The sequence below is a fragment of the Phyllobates terribilis genome, unplaced genomic scaffold (genome assembly GCF_046119375.1).
Source record: "Phyllobates terribilis strain yellow unplaced genomic scaffold, ASM4611937v1 Scaffold_2__4_contigs__length_985480577, whole genome shotgun sequence".
NCBI lineage: Eukaryota > Metazoa > Chordata > Amphibia > Anura > Dendrobatidae > Phyllobates > Phyllobates terribilis.
In genome coordinates, this window is record NW_027362762.1 from 381,918,649 (window position 1) to 381,945,824 (window position 27,176).

At 43.5% G+C, this 27,176-nt stretch overlaps 1 protein-coding gene across 3 annotated transcripts in view; it reads right to left on the bottom strand.

Annotated features, from left to right (window-relative positions):
- Positions 1-26,718, bottom strand: part of LOC141211215 (UDP-glucuronic acid decarboxylase 1) — a 63,657-nt gene extending 36,939 nt beyond the window's left edge. For 2 of the 3 annotated variants that reach the window (XM_073664802.1, XM_073664803.1), the window contains exons 1-6: positions 26,404-26,718; positions 18,433-18,460; positions 16,441-16,492; positions 14,976-15,019; positions 9,549-9,609; positions 1,722-1,902 (exon numbers count right to left, since the gene is read on the bottom strand). In XM_073664802.1, the coding sequence (XP_073520903.1) occupies positions 1,722-1,902; positions 9,549-9,609; positions 14,976-15,019; positions 16,441-16,492; positions 18,433-18,460; positions 26,404-26,710 (673 nt within the window). In that variant the 5' untranslated portion in view covers positions 26,711-26,718. The remainder of the gene's footprint in view (positions 1-1,721; positions 1,903-9,548; positions 9,610-14,975; positions 15,020-16,440; positions 16,493-18,432; positions 18,461-26,403) is intronic. The other variant, XM_073664804.1, reaches the window with a different exon arrangement.
- Between the last annotated feature and the right edge of the window lie 458 nt (positions 26,719-27,176).

Below are 27,176 nucleotides of genomic sequence, written 5' to 3' on the forward strand. Positions count from 1 at the left end.
AAAAATCTAAAATTTACTAAAAAAGCTGCCATATTCCGAGACCAAGACCAGTAACGTCTCCATTATTCATCATCTGGGGCTGGATGAGGGCTTATTTTTAGCACGCCGAGTTGACGTTTTTATTGATACCATTTTGGGGTAGATCTGATGTTTTGATAGCCCGTTGTTGCATTTTACTGCGGCGACCAAACAATTCTGGCGTTTGGAGTTTTTCTCCCTACGCCGTTTACCAATCGGATTAATTCTTTTTTTATATTGATAGATCTGGCAATTCTGAAAGCGGCGATAAAAAAAAAAAAAAAAAAAAAAAACCACTTACAAATATTTGTAATTATTTTATTTAGAATGGGGCAAAAAGGGGGGGGGTAATTTAAACACACACATACATTTTTATATTTGTAAAAACTAGGTGGCGCTCATAGCAATCTTTACATTACAACCACAGGGGTCTTCTGCGTGATGGGGTCACCAATGGGCGGGGTAAGTGACGCGCTTCCGGCGCTGTTAAATGCTGCAGTCAGATTGACAGCGGCATTTAACTGGTTAACAGCCACGGGTCGATCGCGATTCCACCCGCGGCTATTGCGGGCACATGTCAGCTGTATAAATCAGCTGGTTCAGCGCAGACTCCAAGCCGGAGCCCCTGCTGAACCGACCTTTCCGACGTGGTGCGTACTATTACGGACCACGTTAGAAAGGGGGTTAAAAATCACGTTTCACTGATTAAAGCAATCTGTCACGAGGTTTCTGCTGCATAATCTGAGTGCAGCATAATATAGAGGCAGAGAACCTGATTCCAGCAATGTGTCATGCCACTTACTGATCTGCTTGCTGCAGTTTTGCTAACACACACACACACACAGTTTGAAACAGCAAGTCAGTTAAGGACTAGCAAGCCTTCTTCCAGGTAGTCCTCCATATTGATTAGCTCTGTATAACTCCGCTCACAGCACTGATTGGCAGCAATACAGAAAGCTGTCAGTGGCATGGGCCGTGTTATACAGAGCTCAGCATTTAAAATTATATATATATATATATATATATATATATATATATATATATATATATATATATATATATATATATATATATATATATATATATATATATATATATATATATATATATATATATATATAGATCTGCAGCAGTTAAAACCTCAATTTTAATCAAAACTACAGCAAACAGCCCAGCAAGTTAAACATTGCTGGAAACAAGGTCCCTGCCTCTACATCATGTTGGGGTGGCATAAGCTGGTGACAGATTCCCTATAACTGCAGAGAATATTTCCACTGCTCCACAGCTCAGCGGTGGTTGTGTTTTACACCCCTACTGCCGATGCTTGGCATTGTGATCTTAGGCTTAAAGAAGCTGTTTGACCATGGAGACCAATTTCAAGCTTCATATTCACAATTCTTTAAAACGTAAGAACTTTCTATTACTACTTATATTTGAAAATGGCATGGCTGTGTGCTTGACTTTTCGCATCTGTTTGCAATAGATGTAGTTGAAATACTAACTAGAAAAATTAGGAATATTTGTCATCTACTTTTGGCCATATAGGGTCTACCTTCAGTAAACCTATTACAAAATACTTTTGACTGTAGCACTTAATTTTTAAGGCTGGTCCTTCAGATGGATGGACAAAATAAAAAAAGTCTTCATGATCAATAAAAAGACTGAAGAAGGTGGAATCCCCCAGAAAAGAATGAAGTGTTTACCTTCAATGTAAAGTGGTTCCACAACATCGTGATTAATGAGCTCAAAGTTCTCATGGCCAATCCAGTGCTCCACATTTCTTTTCCTACCAGTAAAAAAGTTGTCTACTACTGTAACCTCATGGCCATCCATCATAAGCTTGTCTGTGAGATGAGACCCAACAAAACCAGCACCTCCTGTTATCTGCAAACACAATTTGACAAATATGATTTCAATGAACAAAAAAAAAAAAAATATTTAATTTGAGTGACAATATTACATGAACATAGAGTCCAGAAGGTCAACTCATCATTTTCCCCTAAAATCAAATTCTTTGACCAAGCAGTGATAATAAATTACTTTGTTCAATTTGTCCTTTACCACTTTACAGCAACATTGGTTCCTCATTTTGTTTGCAGTCTGCCCCTCATTTGTGTAGTGCAAGCGGCTACCTTAAAAGGGAATCTGTCAGTAGGATCAACCCTCTTAAGGCTGTGTGCCCACTATGCGTTTAAGCGTTTCCGCAGCGGCAACTCTGCTGCAGAAACGCTTAAAAAACGCTTGGTAGGTCTGCAATGTTTCCCAATTATAATCCGCTTGTGCTGTGCACATGCTGCACAAATTTCTGCTACGGATTATTGTTGCGGAAAAATCCACAGCACTACCAATTATTTTGCAGAAAGCCTTAGTTACTTACCGGTAACGGGATTTTTCGGAGCCCATGACAGCACCACGAGAGAGAGGACCCGCCCATCAAGGACAGGAAACCTAGAGGTTAAAAAGGGCGGCCCTCTCTTCCCGCATGAGTGTACCGCCAAGGTTAGTTATAACAAAACAATCACATTAAGTACATTACTTTTCATCAACTTCCCGCAAGGGTGCATAAAAAGAAATCAACTCTACGGGAGTGCACAACACCAGTGAAGGGAGGGAATATAAAGGTGCTGTCATGGGCTCCAAAAAATCCCGTTACCAGTAAGTAACTAAGGCTTTATTCGGTCTCCCATGACAGCACCATGAGAGAATTACAGAGACGAAGGAAATTAGGGAGGGACCACAGCTTGAAGCACCCTTCTCCCGAAAGGGAGATCTGCAGAGCCACCCAGATCCAATTTATAGTGCCTATAGTAAGTAGAGGGAGAAGACCAAATGGCAGCCTTACAAATTTCCTCAATGGAAAGCCCCGTCTTCTCCGCCCAGGAGGTTGATACCGCTCTGGTAGAATGCGCCCTCAACCCCTCTGGTATCTCTTTATCCCCCGAGGAGTATGTGAGGGAAATGGCCTCCTTGATCCATCTAGCGATTGTAGCCTTTGAGGCCTTACAACCCTTTCTAGCCCCCCGATAGCATATAAATAGGGACTTATCCTTTCTAAACCCACATGATACTTCGAAGTACTTTAGTACGCACCTCCTAACGTCCAAAGTGTGAAGCCTCTCCTCCTTTTGATTTTTGAGGGGGAGGGTGGGGGGGGAGCAAAAAGTCGGGAAAACTATCTCCTGGGTTCTATGGAGTCGAGTGGCCACTTTAGGAAGAAAGAATTATATCAAAACCTGATCCAGCCTATCGTCCAGAATTTGCGTAAATGGAGGGCATATTGAAAGGGCCTGTAGGTCACTGGCTCTCCTGGCTGAAGTTAGGGCTACCAAATCTAGTGGCTCAAAAGGAGGACTGGTCAAGGCATCTAAGACAAAATTCAAATCCCAGGGAGACATCTTTACTTTGGTAATGGGTCTACACCTAAAGGAAGCTTTTATAAAACGTGCTATCCAATAGTTATCTGCAATATTGGAAGAAAATAAAGCTCCCAACGCCGACACCTGTACTTTCAAGGTACTGGTAGTGAGACCCAATTCTAAGCCCCGCTGCAGAAATTCCAGAATTTTCCCAATAGGGGGCCCCTCCTCCATCTTAACTTCTGCAAAGGACAGAAACTTTCTCCAGGTCCTGGCATAAATACGTGTGGTAACAGGTTTTCTGCTAGCCAGGAGAGTATTCACTACATTGGCGGGGAATCCTTTGTTGGTCAATAACACCCTCTCAAATTCCACGCCGTCAAATGTAGACTCGAAGCTGGAGGATGGGAAAGTGGCCCTTGAGTGAGGAGGTCCGGAATCTCTGGAAGAACCCAGGGATCCCATATGGACATCTTCCGGAGACAAGGGAACCATCGTCTTTTGGGCCAAAAGGGGCATATGAGTATCACTCTGGCCCGGTCTGCCCTGATCTTTCTTATCACTGCTGGGAGCAGGATTATGGGAGGGAATGCATATGCCAGAGGGAAACTCCAGGGAACCATGAAGGAGTCTACCGCCAGGGGTCCCTCTCTGGGGTCTAAGGAACAAAAATTTACCACTTTCCGATTGGCCCTTGTTGCGAATAAGTCCACAGTCGGAAGGCCCCACATTTCTACGATTCTGGAGAATATCTGCGTATTTAGGGACCACTCTCCCTCTTTTACAGAAGTACGGCTGAGGAAATCCGCTGTGATGTTTTCCTTCCCTGTTAGATGAGTAGCCGAAAGAGAGGGACAATGATCTTCGGCTTTCTGCTGAAGTGTGTTCGCTACCCTCATCAAGTCTCTTGAGCGGGTTCCCCCTTGGTGGTTTATGTAAGCTACCGTGACTTGATTGTCCGAGAGTATACGGACATGCTGGCCCTGTAAATATATAAGGAACTCGTTGAACGCATGCTGCACCGCCAGAAGCTCCTTAGCATTTGAGGACAACTGTCGCTCACTGCTTGACCAGGTTCCCTGCACTAATTTCCCTTCAAAGTGAGCTCCCCAACCTGCAGCACTTGCATCAGTGGTCAAGACTGCAGTTGGACTACATTCCCAGGGAACCCCTTTAGCAAGATTGTCTTGTCGTAACCACCAACGAAGGGACCGTATGGCACGAGGACCTAAAGTAAACTCACGGTCTAGATGCCCCTCTAAAGCTGCGTTATTGTACAACACATCCCAATGAAAAGCTCTTGAATGTAATTGTGACCAACAAACCGAGGGAAAAGTGGAGGTGAAGGTTCCCAATAGTGACATGGCCTTACGGAGTGACATAGAAGGTTTACGTATACACTGTGCTACCAACCCCCGGATTCTATCAATTTCTTCTGGAAGATAACATAGCTGTTTCCTAGAATCTAATATGACCCCCAGATATTGTTGTACCTTGAGTGGAGAGTCTAGACTTTTCTAAATTTAGAAACCACCCCAAGCTCTTTAAGACCGACATGGTCTCCCGCAGCTGGGACTCGCACTGAACAAACGAGTTCCCCACTATCAGGAGATCATCCAGGTAAGGGATAATTAGAATGTCCCTTTCTCTTACATGGGCCATAACTTCTGCCATTACTTTAGTAAAAACTCGCGGGGCTATAGCTAAACCGAAGGGGAGTGCAGTGTATTGAAAGTGTTTAACCACCCCGTCAATTTCAATGGCCAGCCTCAAGTATTTCTGATAGTCACTATGAATTGGGATATGGTAATACGCATCTTTGAGATCGAGCACTACCATATAACAGTGGGGAAAAAGTAACTTTATTACGGATTTTAAAGACTCCATTTTAAAAGTATGTATTTTAAAGGAAATTATTCAGGGATTTCAGATTGTCCTGAGACTTCCATCCGGTTTCGGAACCAAGAGCGGGGAGTAGAAACCGAGACACTTTTCAGCCTCCGGAACCTCAATCAGGACGTGTTTTCTTACTAGGGCTTGTATTTCCGAAACGAGGGCAGCCTGGCGTTCTGGGGAAGAACTGGAGGGAACAACCATGAATCTTTTGTGAGGCAATGCTTTAAATTGAAATTTAAGACCATACTTAATCAGGCTTAAAATCCAATTGCTATGAGAAATCTGTTCCCAAGCTGGGACAAATAATGACAATCTCCCTCCCACCTGGGCAGATTGTGTATCCCCTGGCTTCTGCTCAATTTTTGGAGACGGACCATAGAGTAGACCTCTACCTTTTCGACCCCTTTCGTCAGACTTGTCTTGCTCCCTGAAATATCTTTTCCGGAAAAATTTCCTCTTCCGGAACGATCTCTTAAAGGAGGGTAGAGGTACTGATGGAAACCCCCTCTTAGGGTCCCCAGCATCCATGGTCCGACCAAAGAGGTATTCCCCTTCGCACGGGATTGTGCACAGTCTGGATTTAGTCTGTAAATCCCCTGGCCAGCATTTAATCCACAAGGCCTGCTGAGCCGCATTTGACAGTGCTGCTGATTTTGCTGCCAACCTTACTGAGTCCACAGATGCATCAGCAAGAAAGGCTGCCGCCTCCTGAACCAGTGGAAGAGAAGAAATAATGTCTTTCCTAGAAGCCCCATCCTTCAACTGACAGTTTAGTTGTTCAAGCCAAACCATCAGGGCTCTGGACGTGCTTGTAGCTGCTACTGTTGGCCTCAGTGCTCCCGCAGCTGTCTCCCATGCCCCTTTCAAGAAAGTATCAGCCTGTCTGTCCAGGGGGTCTCTCAATGCACCCATATCATCGAATGGGAGGGAAGTTCTTCTCGCTGCTTTGGTAACAGCAACATCCAGTTTGGGTGGTTTTAACTAGGAGGAACACATAGCATCCTCAAATGGATATCTCCTTTTAAAGGATGGAGGAACACTACCCTTCTTGTCAGGCTTTCTCCACTCCTTATCAATGAGGTCTTTCACCTTTGAGTTTACCGGAAAGCCCCTTCTTTTCTTTAGACCCAGACCACCAAACATAACATCCTCAGCTGACTTCTCTGCCCTCGTGTCCACTATCCCCATTGTAGATCGGACAGCTTTTACTAGAGCATCAACCTCCTTCAGGGGAAAGAACTGTCTATCTGGCTCACTGTCAGAAGAAGAGAAGGCGGAGGAGGAGGCGACCGATAGTTCAGAGTCTGAACCCGGCTGGGTTGCTTGAGGAATATACCCAGACTCTGAACCCTGCAAGGCTTTGCCTATTTCTTCCCTTATTAAAGTTCTTAGGCCTAGGGAAAAATCTGGGGTTTCCTCCGACATCATCTTGCTAATACAAAGCTGCCATAACTTCTTGGTATATGAATCAGGGAGTGGACAGCTACATAAGGCACATTCTCTGTGTTTGGATTTTGAGGAACATTTCTTGCTCTAAAAGAAAGTTATAGATAGAAAGAAGGAGGAAACATTAGCAGAACATTCACGAAGATTCCACTCACCCCACAGAACCTTCGGTACCGTAGAAGCAGAAGAATCCAACATGCTTGGCGAATCATGCCGCACCAGACCGTCCTTCCTGCTCTTAGTGGCAGCTCTTCTAGCTGAACGACCAGACCCTAGCCGGGAATAACGCTGCGCCACTAGTTGTGAGGGCTCCCCAGAGGGCTGCTCCTGCAGCAGATGTTGTTGCCTAGGTGACAGCTCTTGTGAATCTCCCATAGCTTACACTGTAATAATGGGCTGAGAAGCACCTCTGTATGTTACCAGACCCTTTATATACTGGCCATACCGGTACCATGTGTGGGTGTGTGTTTCTCTTTTTTTTTTTTTTTTTTTTTTTTTTTTTAACCCAGGAGGGCGTTACCTGCTCCTTGGTCTTCCTCCCCAGGTGGCCTCAACCCGTTCATCGCCCCAGGTGGGCTCCTCGCCGCCAGGTCCTTTCACCCGGCGTTCTGCTGTTCGCGCGCGCTTCCTGGATGCGCGCGAGCTCCGGCTCCTTCCGGTGAAGTCACAGGGACTTCCTGCCCGGCGCACCGGAAGTCACATCACTAGGCCGCGACTGTCACGTGCCCCACCGGCGCGACCTGGATCTCCTGCGATTGTAGCAGGGGGAAGAAAGCCCGCTAGCGGCCCCACACCTGGCGGACATCTACCTCCCCGTGAGGCGATGTCGCGCCCGCCGCAACACTCACGGAGGCGCCCCACTGAGCCCTACCGTGGTGTCTCCAGAGGACCGGGACGGACCGGCTCCAACCACATGCTGTGGCCCTCTCTGGGACAGGAATCCAGCTTCTGCAGGTAAACCTGCGAGGTCTCCCATCATGGAAACCTAAACTGAGGCGGGAAGAGAGGGCCGCCCTTTTTAACCTGTAGGTTTCCTGTCATTGATGGGCGGATCCTCTCTCTCGTGGTGCTGTCATGGGAGACTGAATAAAAGCGGTGTTTTCGCTGCCATTGAATCACATAATATCCACATCACTACATGTGCACATGCGGATATTATGCCCGGGTACCATAGTACCTGTAAAAAAAAATAAATAAATAAAGGAATTGAAATAAAAAAAAAAATACATTATACTTACCTTCTGATGGCCCCCGGTGTCCTTATCCGATGCGTCTGGTCTCGTGGTTGTGTAAAAGGACCTGTGGTAACGTCATTTAGTCATGTGATAGGTCATGCGACCGCTGACGTCGGCGGCCGCGTGACCAGTCATGACTAAATGATGTCACCACAGGTCCTCTTACACAACCGTGAGACCAGACGCATCGGATAAGGACACCGGGGGCCATCAGAAGGCAAGTAATATTTATGTTTTAACCATTCTTTAATTCACACTATATAAATCCATGCCGTTTGCATGGATTTATAAAGTGTGACCAAATTGTCAAGCACTTTCCAAGTGATGATAAAAATCGCTTGGAAAGCGCTTGACAACCCACATGCGAAATCGCATGTGCGAAATGCTTCAATTACACTTGTAAAGCGCCATGGAATAAATGGCGCTATAATAATAAATAATAATAATAATAATAATAATTACACTTGTCCCTGGCAGGAAAAACGCATGTACAATCCGCATGTGTTTTTTTTCTGCCAGGGAGATGCAGAAACTCTCAGGAAAAATCCGGAGCAATTCTGCATCGTGTGCACTTAGCCTAAGTCGTGTATATGGGCATGTAGGCGATAGAAAGCTGAATAAAATTATACGTTGATATCTGCAATCTGATTATTTTTCTTAATGCATAAATGAGCTTTTAAAGATCTATGGGCCAGACACTGATCTCCCTAAGAATCTGCCTTGAGAGCTTATTTAAAATAGAACGGGGCGTTATCAGTGTAGGACATGTAGATCTGGAGAACAGACTGTCGATACATGTCTCAAACTGGTAATGCCACTTTAATTTAAAAGCTCTGAAGGCAGATTCTCAGGGAGATCAGTGTCTGTAAATTAGCTTTTAAGATCTATGGGCCAAAGTAAGAAAAAAGTCAATTTCTATGGAAAAAAAAACAAACATCAAGGTATCATTTTATTCTGCTTCCCATGATATGCATGCCCATATAGACTGCTTAGGAGGTTTGACCCTACTGACAGATTCCCTTTAAAGCTGTAATTTTACAACACCCATGATGTCCTATAGCATAAACAGGAATATGTAGAATATAAGCAAGAACGTGGAAATGATGAGCAGGCATGAACTGGGACACAGAGAAGACTTGATTGACAGGAGCATGGAGGAGAACATGATGAAGTCAAGAGATCCAGTGAACTACAGTTCACTGGAAGTCAAGGACATACAGGAAGATTGACCACTGGTTAATCCGGTGACTCATGATGCTGACTGGTAGAGTGCATATAGCCAAAAATTAAAAGAATAAAAGTAAATGTAACAAAATCAATATGGTAGCGTCCGTTAGCACTCGCCTTTGGTTTATTAGTTCTCCAAGTGAAAACAGCCATTCTGTTGAGAAAACCTAAAGTGACATAGGCAACATGCTTCCAAAATTTCAGCTCACTTCACAAATTCTTCATTTATAGACTCATGAGATTAACGACAATAAAAAAAGTGAAGGTGATGTAGCCATTTACATTCAACGTTAACGCTATATGGAAAAATATAAAGGCTCAGGAAGCATCACAAGCCGTTCGATAGACGAGTTGTTGCCTAGCCACTTACCAAAATTCTCTTCCTGTCCTTTTCGGATAGGAATTTCACAGGTGGGTATTTTTGTGTAAAGCTGTAAAAAAGGAAAAAGAATTATTATACCTCAAACATTAGTTAACAGTGTAGTCTCACCTATCCAAATACATAGCAAGAGAACACTGTACGCAAGAACATTACTAGAGAGTGCAGAGTGCTAACCCTTAAACTTGTAATTGAGAAAGAAAAAAATATGATACATAAAGTCTTCAAGTGCTAGTAATTTTACAGAAGTGGATTTTTACCCTATTCTGACATATGACAGACATACTATTACATCAAATGTCGGGTCCCCGTCTGACGCAAGCTCAGGAACTGAATTTATCTTGTCTGGCAAAAATGACTGTTAGAACTACAGTAAGTTCCAACTGAACGTCTTTGCTGCAGACCTCAAGCAGCCGAGGTCCCAGAGTGGTATATATCAGAGGTTATAACTGCAAAAAAAAAAAGGTGTGGGAAGCTGCACCTCTCACCATTTGTATGGCAGGGCTGTGGAGTTGAGGTCAGTGCCCATTTTGATGGAGTCCGAGTTGGAATCAGTATAAAATGGACCGACGCCAACTCCTAAAATATATAATAAATTGGGTACAGTAGTTCAATGCAGTTTGTGGGGAATATTCTTTCATAAGAATTTGGGAAAGTTATGACATGTCCTATTCCTGATCTAAGGGTCTAGACTTTTAGCTGAGATGAATCTGTGCTACAGTAAATGTATCACTTAAACATGAGCCATGTATGAGGGAGTCGGAGTTGGAGTCGGTGACATGGAAATTGAGAAGTCGGAGGTTTGGCTTACCGATTCCACAGCCCTGTTGTATGGTAAAAGGTGAAATGCACACAGACATCAGACGCATAAACCAACATGCTGCACATCTCAAACCCACAGCCCCTTTCAATTTACACTGCTTATATTTTTTCGACGCATGTGCATGAGTTTGATTTTAGTTTTAATCCAATTGTGGAACTTATTTCTATTTCAGGATCTATGAAATGTCCTTTGTTCATGGGAAAACCCCTTTAAATGATGCAATAAGTCTGACAGCTGCATTTACAGAGATTGGCCAAGAGTCGCACCATTCCACGAGACATGGGGTGCCAATATTATATTCAGTACTACCTCGGCATTGCAGCACATCGTATTCTTTCCAATGCATATGCCACCAATAGAGAAGAGAAAAGAAAATGGCCTTATTGTTCATGACAAGTTGTCAAGGCAGTGGAGTCAGTAAAAGTTTTGACTAATTTTTCCATCTGACTAACAAGTGGTCAACAATTCGTAAATCAGAAAACTGACACTTCTCTAGTGCTCATAGCCATTTAAATATTCATAGTTTAATAGACCACAACATGATCCCTGATGTACATGGACTAAAGCCCCTTTCCCATTAGATGAAAGTCAGCAGACCCATTGGTTTTTCCAGTACTGGAGAGGTCCGTGTGTACGTATGATACATGTGGCGACCATGTGCCACATCAGTATCATTCATACCGGTGCCTGGGAATTAGCGGTACAGTTAGCGCTGCTCCAAGGCGCTGAACGCTGCCCTCATTATTGTCCCCTGCTTGCGCTGTGATCAGAGGCAGCAGGGGACAATGTTTAGTAGTATTCTGCTCCTGCTGTTTCCCAGTGTAAAAATAATAAAAAAAAAAAAAATCCTTACACTCACTGGCTTAAAAATGAAATGTGTCCCATGCTGTAATCCATCTGCCCTCACATGCTGAGGAGCAAAGGAGAATGACTTGCTGCAGCAAGCGGGCCCCAGACCAGCGCTTAGCGCTTTCCTGTCACTCAGTGAGCTCAGCGCAGTTCAGGGGTGCTCTCGCTGCAGCGAGTCATTCTGCTCTGCTTGTCAGCGTGTGCAGTCACCTCAAGCCACCGCAGTCGCTTACGTAGAATTGTCGGTCAGATGGATTACAGAGCGATACAAGTGAGTATTATGGTTGTTTTTATTTTTTTATTTTTCATACAATGGCTTCAGGGAATTAGGTGTAAAGGTGAATAGGTTTATTTTACTTTACATTTGCTGGACACAGCAGGGGCTGCATACTACTATCAACATTGTCCCCTGCTCACGCTGATCTCAGCGCCGGCAGGAGACAATGACGACAAATGCCTGCAGCACCCAGTGCTTTGAAACAGCGCGAACTGTACCGCTGATTACCAGGCGCTGTTACATGTCTCATGGATGTCAGCGTGCCATTAGTGTGGGACGTTTTTGTGACCCACGTTATGGTTAAGAAAAAAAACAAAACACCAAAAAACAGAAATGTCAGCGTGTTTTGCCCACAAGCATACGGTCCATGAAAATACACCGACATGTGCACAGACCCATTCATTTGAATGGATCTGTGTGTCAGTGTCTCCACTACGTTTGGAAACAGACACCACACGTACTCGAAACACGGACGTGTAAAAGAGCCCTAAGAAGTCAGTAAAGAAAGAAGTTGGCTAACAGTTCTGGTGTATGGGGAGTTCGTGTAGACCTAAATCTATGACATCCCATTTCTGCAATCTAAACATCAGCATCAAATTGATGGGAAATCACAGGAAAAGTTTGGGGATGCGGTGAGCTAAAAATACATGAACATGGGGAGTAAATCAGCATAAATGACAATACAGGAAATTTAACGGGAAGCCATAGTCAGAAAAGGACTAGTTACTTGTATATTGTAGAGGAAAGATCTTAGAGCGCGCATATAGGTATACACCTATATCCACTGTCCTGAACCCTTCCTGACCCTTCCGGCCAGTTCTTATCAGCTGAGGCAAGAAAGGCATCAAAGCTCTCAGCCTGCAGAGGACCCTGATCTAACCTTTGTTGTGGTAGTGCAAGTAAACAGGAATGGGACAGCTGCTAATAAGACAGAATGGAACCACTGACTTATCAGCTGAGGTAACAAAGGTACATCACAGCCCTCAGCCAGCAGGAGCCGGACCTTACTCACCTGGTGGGGAACAATACAAGTCATCCCCCCCAATTCAGCTCATTTGCTGGGCCTAAAAAAACTCAAAAGCTGCACACGCCGGAGTTGTCTGACCAATGGCATTGCATTCATTATCTTATAATGATCCATAATTCTCACCTGTATTAGGCCACATGCACACATTCAGTATTTGGTCAGTATTTTATATCAGTATGTGTAAGCCAAAACCAGGAGTGTGTGATAAATACAGAAGTGGTGACATGTTTCTATTATACTTTTCTTCTGATTGTATCTGTAAGCCAAAATCAGGAGAGGAATAAATCAGAGGAAAAGTATAATAGAAACATGTCACCACTTCTGTATTTATCACCCACTCCTGGTTTTGGCTTACACATACTGATATAAAATACTGACCAAATACTGATAGTGTAAACGTGACCTTGTAGTCCAGTGTTTCTCGCTGCATTATCCACTGGATCAATGTCTATATAGTGCTTATTTTGGGAACTTTTTGGCAGTTTAATTTTCACACCTGGCACTATACAATAATTTGATTCATAAGGCAATGTGCACACGAAGCGATTTTAATACGTTTTTTTTGCGGCGTATTTTCTCTGCGAAAATGCATTCAAAATCGCTTGTAATAGATCTGCCATTTACTGCAATGCAAGTCCGCATGTGCTGTGCACATCATGCGGAAATTTCCACTGCGAATTCGCATTTCGGTAAAAACCGCAGCAAGACCAATTCTAGTGAGAATTCGCTGCGATATCGCCACCATTGACTTGCACTGGATCGCATAAGATCTGCATGACTACATGTGCACATGTGGATCTTATGCGATTAATGCGAGGATGGTAGCCAGGTCTGGAGTAGAGGAGGCTCTCTTCCAGACCCGGGTACCATAGTACTATCTGTAGTTAAAAAAGAATTAAAATAAAAAATAAAACATATACTTACCTTCTGACGGCCCCCCCTATCGGCTCCCAGCAGTGCTGCTGGCTCTTCAGCTGCTCTCGGTGGTAAAAGTACCGTGCATGACGTCATTTAGTCATGTGACCTGTCACACGACTAAAATGACGTCATGGAAGGTCCTTTTACACCACCGCAAGCCATAGTGTGACCAAGATGTCAATCACTTTCCAAGTGATGCTAAAATCACTTGGAAAAGGCTTGACAACCTGCATGCGAAATCGCATGTAAAGACGCTTCACTTCCGCTTGTCCCCGGCAGGAAAAACGCATGTACAATCCGCATGCGTTTTTTTCTGCCAGGGAGATTCAGAAACGCTCAGGAAAAATCCGGAGTATTTCTGCATCGTGGGCACATAGCCTAAAGCAAGAACACTTCATTACATTGTAAGAGCTCAAATAATCCTTCAGGCCATGTTCCCACAATGAGCAATTTCTACACCCATTAGCCAATTTAGGGTTACTTGCATTTTTTTAAATGAATTTTTTTTTATTTTTTGACACTGATTTGTCTTTTTGGTAGGTTGTGTAAGGTTTTAAACTAAGCAGCTTTGTTTTTGATACTTCCTTGTAATTGATGAAACTTTGATACAGTTGTGTGTAGAAACACAAAATCCACAGGCAAAAAAAAAAACAAAAAAAAAAAAAAAAACAAACATTTTTATGCAATTCTATGAGAAAAATAAACAAACCCCACAGTGGGCACAAGGTTTCCAGAATTACCATACACTTTCCTGGAACTGTAAGACCCCGCATGTTTTTTGTGTGTGCAAAAATATACAGTGTCAGAAATTCACTAAAACTCAAAGTGCTGATTTAATCTTAGAGTTTGGTCTGACAACACGTTTGTCTGTTTCCAATGGCAGCCAGCAGAAATGTGAACACAACCCTGAGCCAAAAACAGGTTGTAACTCAGGATCAGGACAAGAGAAATAACTATAAAATGCATAAAAGTGCACCTATCAGATATACCTTCATCCATAGCTTGATGATTACACTATGAAAGCTACAGGTTGAGGTGGAACTGTGGTTTTGTTAACTGGAACATATGGGGAGCATCCCGATTCCAAATATATTGATCACAAAGAGTGGTGTCCATAGCTTTCCCTGCTTGCACATATATATAGAAGTACTTGGATCAAGCAACTGCTTAAATACATATATGCATGTGCAGAAAGTGGAAGCTATTGACACTTCTTCCTCCGGTATACAATACATGTGCTGTCATTTTTCAGTTTGGATGTACGGTGTTTCAACAAAACCTCATGTTTCTATATGGAAATTATAGATAGGCAGCTAATAGATCTACAATTTCTGTCAGCACATTGGGAGAACCTTAAAACCTTTGCACAAATTAAAAAAAAAACAAACAAAAAAAAAAAAAAACACAACCACGCAAGACTTGGTGCAATTTTTGCCATTTGAGATTTTCCACTGTGAAACATCTGCCGGGAGAATCAATCATACCACTGATGTAAATTTACATGCAACGTTACAGGGGGCTTACCTTTTTTCCAAATTTCTTATTTTTTCTCTGAGTGGAGCAATCACCTGCACATAGGAGAATATTTGAATATAGTATGTATAATATATAACATCAGAATTTCTCTTTAATAGCAATGTAGCATCTACACTAAGATGGGTTTGCTAAAATATTGGGTATAATTATCATATATACTTCCGTCTCTTCCTCACTCATTACTTCCCCTTGAGGAAGAGGTCGGTGCTGACCGCGAAACGCGCGTCGGGGCTGCCATTTCGCGTTCCTAGGCACGCACCTCCCTGGCACTTTAAAGTGGTAAGGTACTCATTGGAATTTTCCACTTGTATGCATTGTCACTTGCAGACAGTAACACTACTTAAATGGACATCTGACGTATTCTGTGATCTCAATCTAGTATTTATGTAATACCTGTGAAATATTTATTAATATATTATAAATGTACTGCATATTTATTGGATTACTTTACTGCGCATGTCCTATATTTTATTTAGATTACGTATATTATTCTTACCCTGCTGTGACCTAATGTGTATATACTCTAAATTTGATATACTAGATCACCTGCTATTTAGACGATCTTAATAGTGCCTCCGTGCTATCCTTATTATGTCACTCTATCCCAAACTTTTGTATGTCGTGCATGTTTTTAACTTTACATAATAAAAATTAATAATTTTTTAAATGCCCAAAAACTCTCCTTCCTCCTATTTACTTATAATTATCAAGTATATAGGTCCAGTGATGTTTGAGATTATATTTAAAAATAGATATAGGCTTGGTAGGCTTTGAGTTGGTTTTTTCCATGTTCATGCACACTGCTTCCCGGCCTCCTGAGGACCACCGGCTAGTTGTGTCACTGGCCCAAACCAGGTGCTCTCCGATTCTGCTAGCAGAGGGGAACTGAAGCTGGACAGATCCAGATTGTTTGGGGAGAGAAGACAAGGCTATGCATTGCAATTTGGTCACAAATCATCCAAATCTCTGCAATCTGCTTTGCAATAACCATAGGAAAACATTAACACTGTCCTGAAGAACTGTTGTAATTATTAGGTACATATACCATAATTTTCCAATATTGCTTTGAATGCAACAGTGAATTTTATTAAAAATTATGTGCTCAGTTTTCTTTTTTTTGGGAGGAGGGAGGCATGGGTATTTTTAACTAATCCGGTTTTGCATCTATAGCTAATACAATGATAATACAAAGACTGCGGAATCTGCGTACAATCCAGAGAGAATAAAGGGCCGAAATATACTAACTCCTCACTCCAGAGCTACGGTCCTTGAAATAAGATCTTTCATGACACTCTCTCATTTAGACGGTCTGCCTCGCTGAGGAGCGCTAGGTTCCATCACCACAAAGCACTGACTTCTCAAGTGAAATAACATGATGGAATTGGCATCTAATTCAAGACAGAACAATGGCGCGATAAATGAGGTGTAAAACACAGGAAATGATACAACAGACCTCTTCTATTTTCTTTTCCATTTTCTGCTCCCCAATCTCCTGGATTGACCTGCTGAGAAGACATAAGTAGGTAGGTCAGGACAATAATATGTGAAGAATGAGGACACCTGAACCCAACATTTACAGGTCCGGCTTTTGGCAAAACTGGTTTAAATTTACTGCATTTTCTAGAACAGGACCAATCCTAAACCTGTTGGTTTGTGGTGTATTCAAGTGTAGATCATTATAGAAGAATATCTATATTAGATTATACTAAGAACTTATATTTGCCTCTTCTAAGCAACTATACAAAAAGACATTAGGTTGGGTCAAATTAAATCTAGTACTGGTGCATCTCTTTTAAAAAGGTAATCGGTCAGCAGGATTTCCTACCCCAAACTATTTGTGCATGTCCAGCTATACAGTTACATGGCCAGTCCATTCCTTTATTACTGAGAAATCAGGTTTGAACTGATGTGTGACGCTGAAGAGTCATTTGTAGATCTGAAGCCTCTGTCACTCCAGCTCTATTACCCAACTTCTGCTTGACTGACAGCTCCTTTGCCTGAAGTCAGACAGCAAGGAGACAGTCAGTCAAAAAGCAGGAGGCAGTGCTGGGAGGGGAACAGAGCCTAGGATAGCCATTTGCATTTCAATTCAAACGTTGACATCTCAGTAATTGACTGGATTGCTGGACTAGTCTTTGAAAGCTACACGCACATATAAATAGTTTGGAGGGTGTGTGGGGTAGGTGGGAGGGGGTTAATCGTAACTACAGATTCACTTTAAAAGGAAAAATGACCTTATGTATCTTTTGCAAACAAGGAATAAATATCAACAGTGGAGCACTACCCTGATATTGGTATACTGGTGTTCACTTTTGGGGAAAAATAGGAAGTCCCTTGTCCCTGCCCAAATCATCCTCCTCTTCAACTCCTGGCCCAGCTGCTCCGCTCCTCCCCCTGCCACGGACTTGTGTCATACAGGGAAAATTGTCCTCCTGTTTCTACATAGAGATTAGATGGATTCAGCTAGTACGTTTTTACTCACGTGATGTCATAGCCCTAATGGAAAACAGAAGAATTAGCTGGATAGGAGGGTAAAATGGGCAATTGTAAGCAGGACTGTGGAGTCAGTATAAAATGGACCGTCTCTGAAAATATATAATAAATTGGGTACAGTAGTTCAATGCAGTATGTGCTGTAAATATTTTTCATAAGAATTTGGGAAAGTTATGAAATGTCCTATAAACTTCTGTTCTATTCCTGATCTAAGGATCTCGGCTTTTAGTTGAGATGAATCTGTGCTGCACTTTATGTACACGCTCAGTAGTGAGGCAGTGAGATGAATCTGTGCGGCACTTTATGTACACGCTCAGTAGTGAGGCAGTGCTGTGGAGTCGGAGTTAGAGGTTTGGCTTACTGACTCCACAACCCTGATTGTAAGTACTCAGTGCCAATATAATATGAGGAGTGTAATCTATTAAAAAGGATAAAAATTGATGGAGGAGTGCTTCTTTAAATGCTTTATTTAGTCAAGCTAATCCTTTGTCAAAACCAAGATCAGAGTGCTAACCTAAGAATATGTGCACACGTTAAAGGGAATCTGTCACCCCCTGGGACTTTTCAGACCTCTACTATGGGCATACAGGTGATAGAAATGAAAATCTATACATAACCTGTATGGCCCATATTAGAGGTTTCCTTGCTTTGAAATTGCTTTTTATTAAAAAGTTCACCATGAGGTGATACATTGTAGTACGCACTTTTACAACAGAAATCACTGTATTTGATATTCTCTTTACACAGATAATAAAATATAACCTTTAATAAAGAACCATTAAAATACCATAAAAAAAACAAAAAAAAAACAAAAAACAAAAAAAAACACACACCCAAGTGATAAACTTACATGTGAAGGTCTAACAACTGTCCCTATAAAAATCTACCACTTGCCCCTACCTAACAGCAGTTTTACATCAATTTACAGTAATTATGGATAAAATAACCTTACCTCATGTTGACAAAGTTTCCCCAAACAGCTGAAAAAGAAAAAAAATAGAGTATAACTGATTGACAAAAAATATATAATAAATATATTTTTTTTCAGCATGCACAAGGTCAACCGCACATTGTTCATTATCAGTCAGAGATAACTGTTTCAGGGTTATGTCGAAAATTATTTCACTTGAAGACACTTCCAAGAACAGAGAAGTCACATTGACCTTTGCCAGTCTCATCAGAAGTCATGCAAATTCTGTGCAAACAGCAGCCATGCTGATGACGGTTATGAAGGCACCACTCCAGTTTCTTTTTTGATCCTTTGTCAGGGTGCGTTCCCACATGCAGGATTTGCTGTGGTTTATGCAGCTTCAAAAAGCGCAGCGTCCAGCTGTTACAGTGTAGTGGATGGGATTTCTAGAAATCCCATGTCCACTGAGTCTGTGGACCTGCGGATCATGACTTGCGGCGCGTCTTTCAGATCTGCAGCATGTTAATTTCTCTAGTGCTTACTCATGTGGATTTTCCCCATAGACTTGCATCAATGAGAAAAATACACATGTAAAAAAAATAAAGAAAAAAATTTGCATAACGAGGGCGAAAGTGGTGCAGCTGTTCTGCAGAGTCGAGGCCACAGCGGGTCCTGATCATGTGAACTCGCCCTTCGGGATCACGCATGTAGTTACACTCACCGGTTGCAGTCTTCACCCGTTTTCAGCCCCGGCACCACCCGACTGCAGTTGTGACCAGACAAATCGTACAATGGCCACCGTGTGAAACGGAGGTCACCTTTTTAAATCTTCTCAATGCAAGTTTATGGGAATTCAGAACGAACATGGCTCTGTAGCCTTGTTCCGAGTCTGATAGACTTGTATTGAGAAAAGGGACTTCTGGAACACACAGCGATCGGCGGCTTACCAAAGCCAACACATGTAGTTCCAAACAAAGGGATCAAAAGAAAAAAAAACTAAAATACATTTTTTTTTTTTTTTTGGATAACATGCTCCAACTCCATTGTAATCATTGGACCCTCCATCAGAGCTCATTCACATGTCAGTTTTTCTCTTACAAGTGCCATTAGTGTTTTTAACGGATAGAGCTCATAACAATGATAGTCTTTGGGGTAGTTTCTTTTTTTTTTTTTTTTTTTTTTTTATTATTCACAACGCTGAGTGTTCAGCCCAAAAGTATGGACACTTGTCCGATACTGATCAAATATCGCCAATTCAAGTCTGTGGGGCAGCGAAAGAAAGGAGGGAGGGGGAAACACACACACACACACACGGACAACACTTGGATACCGTCTGTGTGCTGGCCATTCTTATGGACTGCTTGACAGGAGAAATGTTCTATCTCCACACATCCGATAAACTGATGAAACCAAGAGAAAATACCTGCCATGTGAATGAGCCCTAGAGCAGGTCACGGGATTAGAGGGAACGTGGTTATAGCACAACAGTACCATGTATAAAAGCCTTGAGGAGCTAGGATATAATGATCAGTGTGAGGTGCCAGCATAATCACTTTGCTATACTATTGGACAATTAAACAGCTACATTAACCCCTTTCTTGCTATTGTTTATTCGTTGAGATCTCTGAAAAGCAATTTTAATTTTTCCGTCAACATAGCTGTATGAGGGCTTGAATTTTTTTTGCAGCTCAAGATGTAATTGTTAAAGCCACCACTTACCATATGATGTTCTAAAAATCAGAACATGGAAAATAACTAAGTTTTTCTAGGGTGGAATCGAAAAATAACTGCATTCTACCAAACAGGCTTGTATAAAAGGTTTTTAGGTTTTACTGGTATAAATTTGATAGGGAACCTGTCAATGGTATTTCATCTGCAGGGAGGATGTTAGGCTGTGTGCCCACTATGCATTTTCGCCGCGGAATTTCCGCAGCGAAAACGCTTAAAAAACGCTTGGTAATACGTGCCCCATTGTCCCCAATGATAATCAGCATGTGCTGTGCAAATTTCCGCTGCAGATTATCATTGCGGAAAAATCCGCAGCATGTCCATTGTTTTTGCGGGCACGAGGCGTAAATTCCGCCATTGACTTACATTAAATCGCTTATTATCCGCATGACTACACATGCACATGCAGATATTAAGCGATTCAATGTGCAGATGGTACCCAGGTCTGGAGAAGAGGAGACTCATCCAGATCTGGGTACCATAGTACCTGTTAAAAAATAAAATATACACATTATACTCACCTTCTGATGGCCCCCGTCTCCTGTACAGTGCTTCCTGGCTCCCTGGCGGCTCCCGATGGTGTGAAGGGACCTTCCATGACGTCATTTAGTCATGTGACAGGTCACGCGACCACGGACGTCGGCGGTCGCGTGACCTGTCACATGACTAAATGACGTCATGGAAGGTCCTTTTACACCACCGCGAGCCGTACAAGAGACCGAACGCACCGGAGAGAACACCGCAGACCATCAGAAGGGGAGTATAATGTTTTTTTTTAACATTTTTATTCTTTTTTTAACTATTAACTTGGTCACACTATATAAATCCATGCCGGTTGCACGGATTTATATAGTGTGACCAAGTTCTCAAGCACTTTTCCAAGTGATGCTAAAATCGCTTGGAGAAGCGATTGATAACCCGCATGCGAAAATGCATGTGAAGAAAGCTTCTACCTGGCAGGAAAAACGCATGTACAATCCGCATGCGTTTTTCCTGCCAGGGAAATGCAGAAAAAAAAAAAACAGCAGCATTTCTGCATCGTGGGCACTTAGCCTTATAGAGCAAAAAGAGCTGATCAGATTGATATTTTTGTGGAAAATTTTTTAGTAAAACTTGTATTTTATTAATTTAAATGCCTGGTGTTTGTATGCATGAGTCCAGTGGGTGGTCCTATTCAGTGACTGGCAGTGATCCCTGTATGACTGTGCATGCATCATCGAGTAGGTCCGCCCACTGGACTCCTATACACATACACACACACCAGAGATTTAAAATAAAAACACAAAAGTTTTAATGAAATTTCTTCAACAAACCCATTTATGATTCACTCACCTCCTCCTTCATACTGTGCAGTCCACAGATTGGACTGTATGTACTACACAGTAATTGGTACACGCTACAATATTCTTAGTCCCATAACTTTATTTTTGTCAGTCGAGTTGTACGAGTGCATGTTACAGAATCAGCTATACTATTTAATGGGAATATTCTGAGCCTTTTAGTAGTTTGGACTTATGGGAGCATCAGTAGTTTTTTTTTCTTTTTTTAAATAAAACAAACAGAAAATCAGAACTATACTACTTTTCTAATTGGAGGAATTTGCTAATATTAATACATTTTTGGATTGGATCTTGGAGATGCGAATACCACTTTAAGTATAAAGGTAGCTCAGACAAACATGATATGACGATCTCTCATCGCATGACATCTCACGTTTCAAGCTGCGGCTACGAACAGGTGGGCAGTAGTTTAAAATGTTTTATCAGGTCAATTAACTGGCAGGTTCAAAAATAGATGCCAAGGTACATTATCACCTCCTTAATATATAAATAGGAGATAGAAAGCAGGGCCTACACATTTATACTATATTGCAAAAAATATTGGGACACCTACACATTAATACAGGAGCTTTCATCACATCCCATTCTAAATCCATAGGTCACTAATGTAGGGTTGGATTTCCCTTTAGAGTTCTAGAAATCCTTCCAGGAGGAATGGAAGTGGTTATCAGATTGTGCAGTGCCTGTGGGAATTTTTGCCCATTCATTCAGAGGAGCATTTGTGGAGTCAGACATTGATGTTGGATGAGAGAACCTGGCTCACAATCTCATAGGTGTCTGATGAATCTGTATCGACCGGTCATGTTCTTCTACCCTGACCTTACTTTTACCTTGCCTTGTACACTGGAGCAGTCATGCTGGAACAGAAAATGGCTCAAATGGTTTACAAAAAAATAAATAAATAATATTGTATGCACATACTTATCCAAAATATCTTGCTATACTATAGAGAAAAACAAGGGTAGTTTCCAGCACAACTGTCAGCTGCAATCACCAGGAGGTACGGCACCCACTGGTTCTAATCACAACAATGGATTAATCTAGGTTACCAGTGTGAACAGCTCTAAACCTCCTCCTTCTAAAGCATTTATAGATTTAACCTCACTGGAACCAAGGAGCCTAGGCCGAGCGCTGAGAAACAACCCCGTACCATTAGCCCTCCTCCACCACCAAAATTTACAGTTGATAACGCAGTCAGGCAACGTTCTCCTGGAATTCACGCAGCCTGCATTTTATATACGTGTCAGAGAGACAATGGAAAGCCTGAATACAATGATTAAATGGTGGGTCCCAATACTTCTGTGCATATAGGCCATATCTGCGGCTCAGGTTGATAATGGTGGGTAGTCCGGCTCTTTTTGCGGAGCCGAATCATTTTACACCACTCACCAAAAAGACCTGGCTCTTTTGGATCCCAAATGGATCACTTTTTAATAGGTGTTCACTCACAGTCTAATGACATCGAAACTCTGCCAGCCATTTGCAAACCATTTCCGGGGCGTGGGGGGGGCTTGCATTTCCCTTGGCATCCGACAATGTTAATTTTACCCCCAGTGAGAGCCATTCAAATGACTGAAAACGGCTCTCCAGGTTCACTGATGGCTTGGTCACGAACAACCCATCACGACAAGCTGATTTTTTTTGTTGTTGATAATAGGAAGAGAAAGTCCAACAACACTGTCCTGATAAAAACATAAAACCTTATTGCAGCATCACTAAAACAGACAGTCTGCCACAGCGGCTTGGGAAGGGAGTTAGTCACTGAACATTATTCTCTCTGAACTCTTTGCTTCACTCCGGGTCTGTCCGTGTGCTGGTGGAGTTCTGCCAGTTAAAGGGAATCTGTCAGTAACATTCGCCCTAGGCAAGCAGAGGTGCTGCAGGCTTGGGAAGTGAAGAAACCTTTCCAGAGAAGGGTTTGAGGTGGAATAAGTGCACTTGCAGTCCTCAGCATCTCCACTTCACCAGTTTCTTGATTGACAATGGAGACCAGAGGCAACATCATACAGCAGAGCCTTGGTCTCCACTATCAATCAGAAGAGAGCCAGCAGGGAGAAGTGTAGAGAAGCCAAAGACTCCAAGTGCTTGGACACACCCAGCAGTGCACTTGCAAAGCTAATTTGCATATGGGTAAAGGAGGAATTTCGATCTGGCCATACAGCGGCCAGACCTCTATGGTTACACGTAGACTACCTAAAGGAACTGCTGAACAGGTCATGCAAGAAAAGGTGCGTAGTCAAAGCACGTCCTTCTGGCCACTACTATCTCAGCATACCATTAAACTAGATTATTTTAAGTTTGCTGCATTTTCCTATAAGGGAACATCTAATATATTATATATATATATATATATATATATATATATATATATATATATATATATATATATATATATATATATATATATATATATATATATATATATATATATATACACACACACGTTTTTTTTTTTTGCAGATTTTTTTGAACAGATGCCAAGTATAGAGTGTATACGGCATGTCCACCAGTGCTGAAAATGTAATGTTCATTTACTTTAAGATGTCCATGTGCCCCAAACTGGGCATATTAGAGAGTAATCATTGTGAGAGTGTAAACGGTTGTCTGAGAACACACCAAGTCCTCATTCAGAGGTCCATGAATTTCATATGTGTACTTCACAGACCTAACATATTCCCATTTAATCCATGGGAACTGTTCACATGTCCGTTTCACAAAAAAAATTAAAATAAAAATCAGACATTTCAGTATTTGATTTGCTACAGGGATCAAAATTATCTTTACAAAGTGTATGGGTTAATGAAAATTAAAAACAGCACATGCATGGCATCAGGGTGAAGTCCATGTGCTGTCCGTGATGAACGTTGTAGAGTATAGGAGAAGCTTTAAGACTGGTCAGTACATCAGTTTTTTTACCATCAAACACTGGTGAAACTCAGTGCACGTGAAAAGTCACTGATGTCTAAAAGAGGTCAGGTATAGCTGCAATAATGTAAGTGGGCACCGGAGCTTCAGCAGGTGCTACAGACCCTAAGCTCATGATCTATAGAAGACCCCCTTCAATCAAATCTTGATGGCAGACCCTACTAATGGAACAGCAACATCCTAGACAACCTCTTAAATGGTTTTACATACAGGTGCATCTCACTAAATTAGAACATCAAAAAGTTAAATTTCAGTTCTTCAATACAAAAAGTGAAACTCACATTATATAGAGTCATTACAAACAGAGTGATCTATTTCAAGTGTTTATTTCTGTTAATGTTGATGATTATGGCTTACAGCCAATGAAAACACAAAAGTCATTATCTCAGTAAATTAGAATAATTATTAGTAGTAATTATCCCTTGATGTTCCCATGTAGAGAACTAGCCCCTGGCTCTAATATTTGTTTTATGTCCTCATATTTAGGACGCTGCCTCCCGGCGTGGAAGCCATTTGATTTATTTAGTGTCCAAACAATAAGCAAAAAATCTTCAGACACCAACTGAAGAGGAACTAAGCGACGAGGAGCCAGCGGCTAACTTCTAGGTGCAGAACCTCACTCCTGACAAGAGCAGAAGAGCACACGATGTACACTACACAGCACATGTATCCGTGTACTCATAACAACTGTGCTGCTGCGGAATATTCACAAGACTTTTTTTAATAGGATCCATAGGTAACAATATTTTTTTTAAAAGGGACATGGTAAGTGTTCAGTATAGGGGAAAAAAATTGAAACAGGCCAGATCTGGTCGTTAATGTGTCACATTCCAGACTACGTGAATGAAACACACTCTTGAACACAGTGCCCACTTTGTATAAGTGGCAGTACAGGCACTCCTGCTGCCGATTCCTGTATCCATTCCTGTACATTGTAGGAAGTGATCAGTATACAGCACAAAGATATTAGCTCTGCTCCACGCTGCCTTTCAGTAGGAAAGGTTCCAGCATGGCACCTCCATGCCGGTGAATGAAAAAAAAAGGGGCATTGTCCTCTAACGTATAGGACGTCACTCACACTGGGAAGTGTACAGAATCATCAGTAATCCATGCCCACACAGCAGGTATATATATACACAACGCCCTGGCCACCCTCATCTATGAGCAGCCCCCCGTGCCCTCCGCTGCCACGTCGCTGCCCCCCCCCGGTGCCCTCCGCTGCCACGTCGCTGCCCCCCCCCCGGTGCCCTCCGCTGCCACGTCGCTGCCCCCCCCAGTGCCCTCCGCTGCCACGTCGCTGCCCCCCCCAGTGCCCTCCGCTGCCACGTCGCTGCCCCCCCCCCAGTGCCCTCCGCTGCCATGTCGCTGCCCCCCCCCCAGTGCCCTCCGCTGCCACGTCGCTGCCCCCCCCGGTGCCCTCCGCTGCCCCCCCCGGTGCCCTCCGCTGCCACGTCGCTGCCCCCCCGGTGCCCTCCGCTGCCACCCCGGTGCCCTCCGCTGCCACCCCGGTGCCCCCCCCAGTGCCTTCCGCTGCCACGTCGCTGCCCCCCCCGGTGCCTTCCGCTGCCACGTCGCTGCCCCCCCCCCAGTGCCCTCCGCTACCACGTCGCTGCCCCCCCCGGTGCCCTCCGCTGCCACGTCACTGCCCCCCCCCAGTGCCCTCCGCTGCCACGTCACTGCCCCCACCCCAGTGCCCTCCGCTGCCACGTCACTGCCCCCCCCAGTGCACACCGCTGCCACGTCACTGCCGCCCCCCCCCGTACCCTCCCGCTGCCCCCTGTGCCCACTGTCAGCACAGCTCCTCCCTGCACTGAGCACCACTACATCACACAGGGCACATGGAGGGTACCAGGGCCATTTGGCAGTGCCAAGCACTGGATACATCCAACATGATACAGCATGGCTATGAGACGTGCACATAGGAGCAGTACACAACATAGTGACAGTAACCTCCTCACATTGCCCCCACTACACGCTCCGGGCTGACTGGCAAAGAATGAATGGGTGAACGGTCACTCACAGGCTACATAGGCGATCAAGGCGAGTGCAATCAGCAGCTTCATCATCCTTCTATTGATTGCAGTTAGTAAGCGACGCATTCGGCTTTTCACCATCACCAGCCGGACCACGTTCCGTACCCGAAATCGGAGCCGAGGACATGAACCCGGCGTCTCAGTGAAATCCCAGGAGGTGGGATGAAGGCCAGAACACGGGTATAAGTGAGTTCCTGCCCGGTCAGGACACAACGCATGCGCACAACTCCACTTCACTTCATATACTCTGGCTACAGGAAGACATAACGCCATGCAAATAAGACATGTGAGCATGCGCGCCACTGACTGGCGGTCTCTGATCACGTGACAAAACGTCAGGCCTCGGCGTCCTGTGTAGGCTCTCCTAGCAACAGCACAACGCTGTGGTTTACCTGGCTGGGGGGAGCAGGGTGCAACTACAGGAGCAGAGAGGAAGGCAGCGGGCGCAAACTACGGGAGCAGAGAGGGAGGCAGCGGGGCGCAAACTACGGGAGCAGAGAGGGAGGCAGCGGGCGCAAACTACGGGAGCAGAGAGGGAGGCAGCGGGCGCAAACTACGGGAGCAGAGAGGGAGGCAGCGGGCGCAAACTACGGGAGCAGAGAGGGAGGCAGCGGGGCGCAAACTACGGGAGCAGAGAGGGAGGCAGCGGGGCGCAAACTACGGGAGCAGAGAGGGAGGCAGCGGGCGCAAACTACGGGAGCAGAGAGGGAGGCAACGGGGGCAAACTACGGGAGCAGAGAGGGAGGCAGCGGGGGCAAAC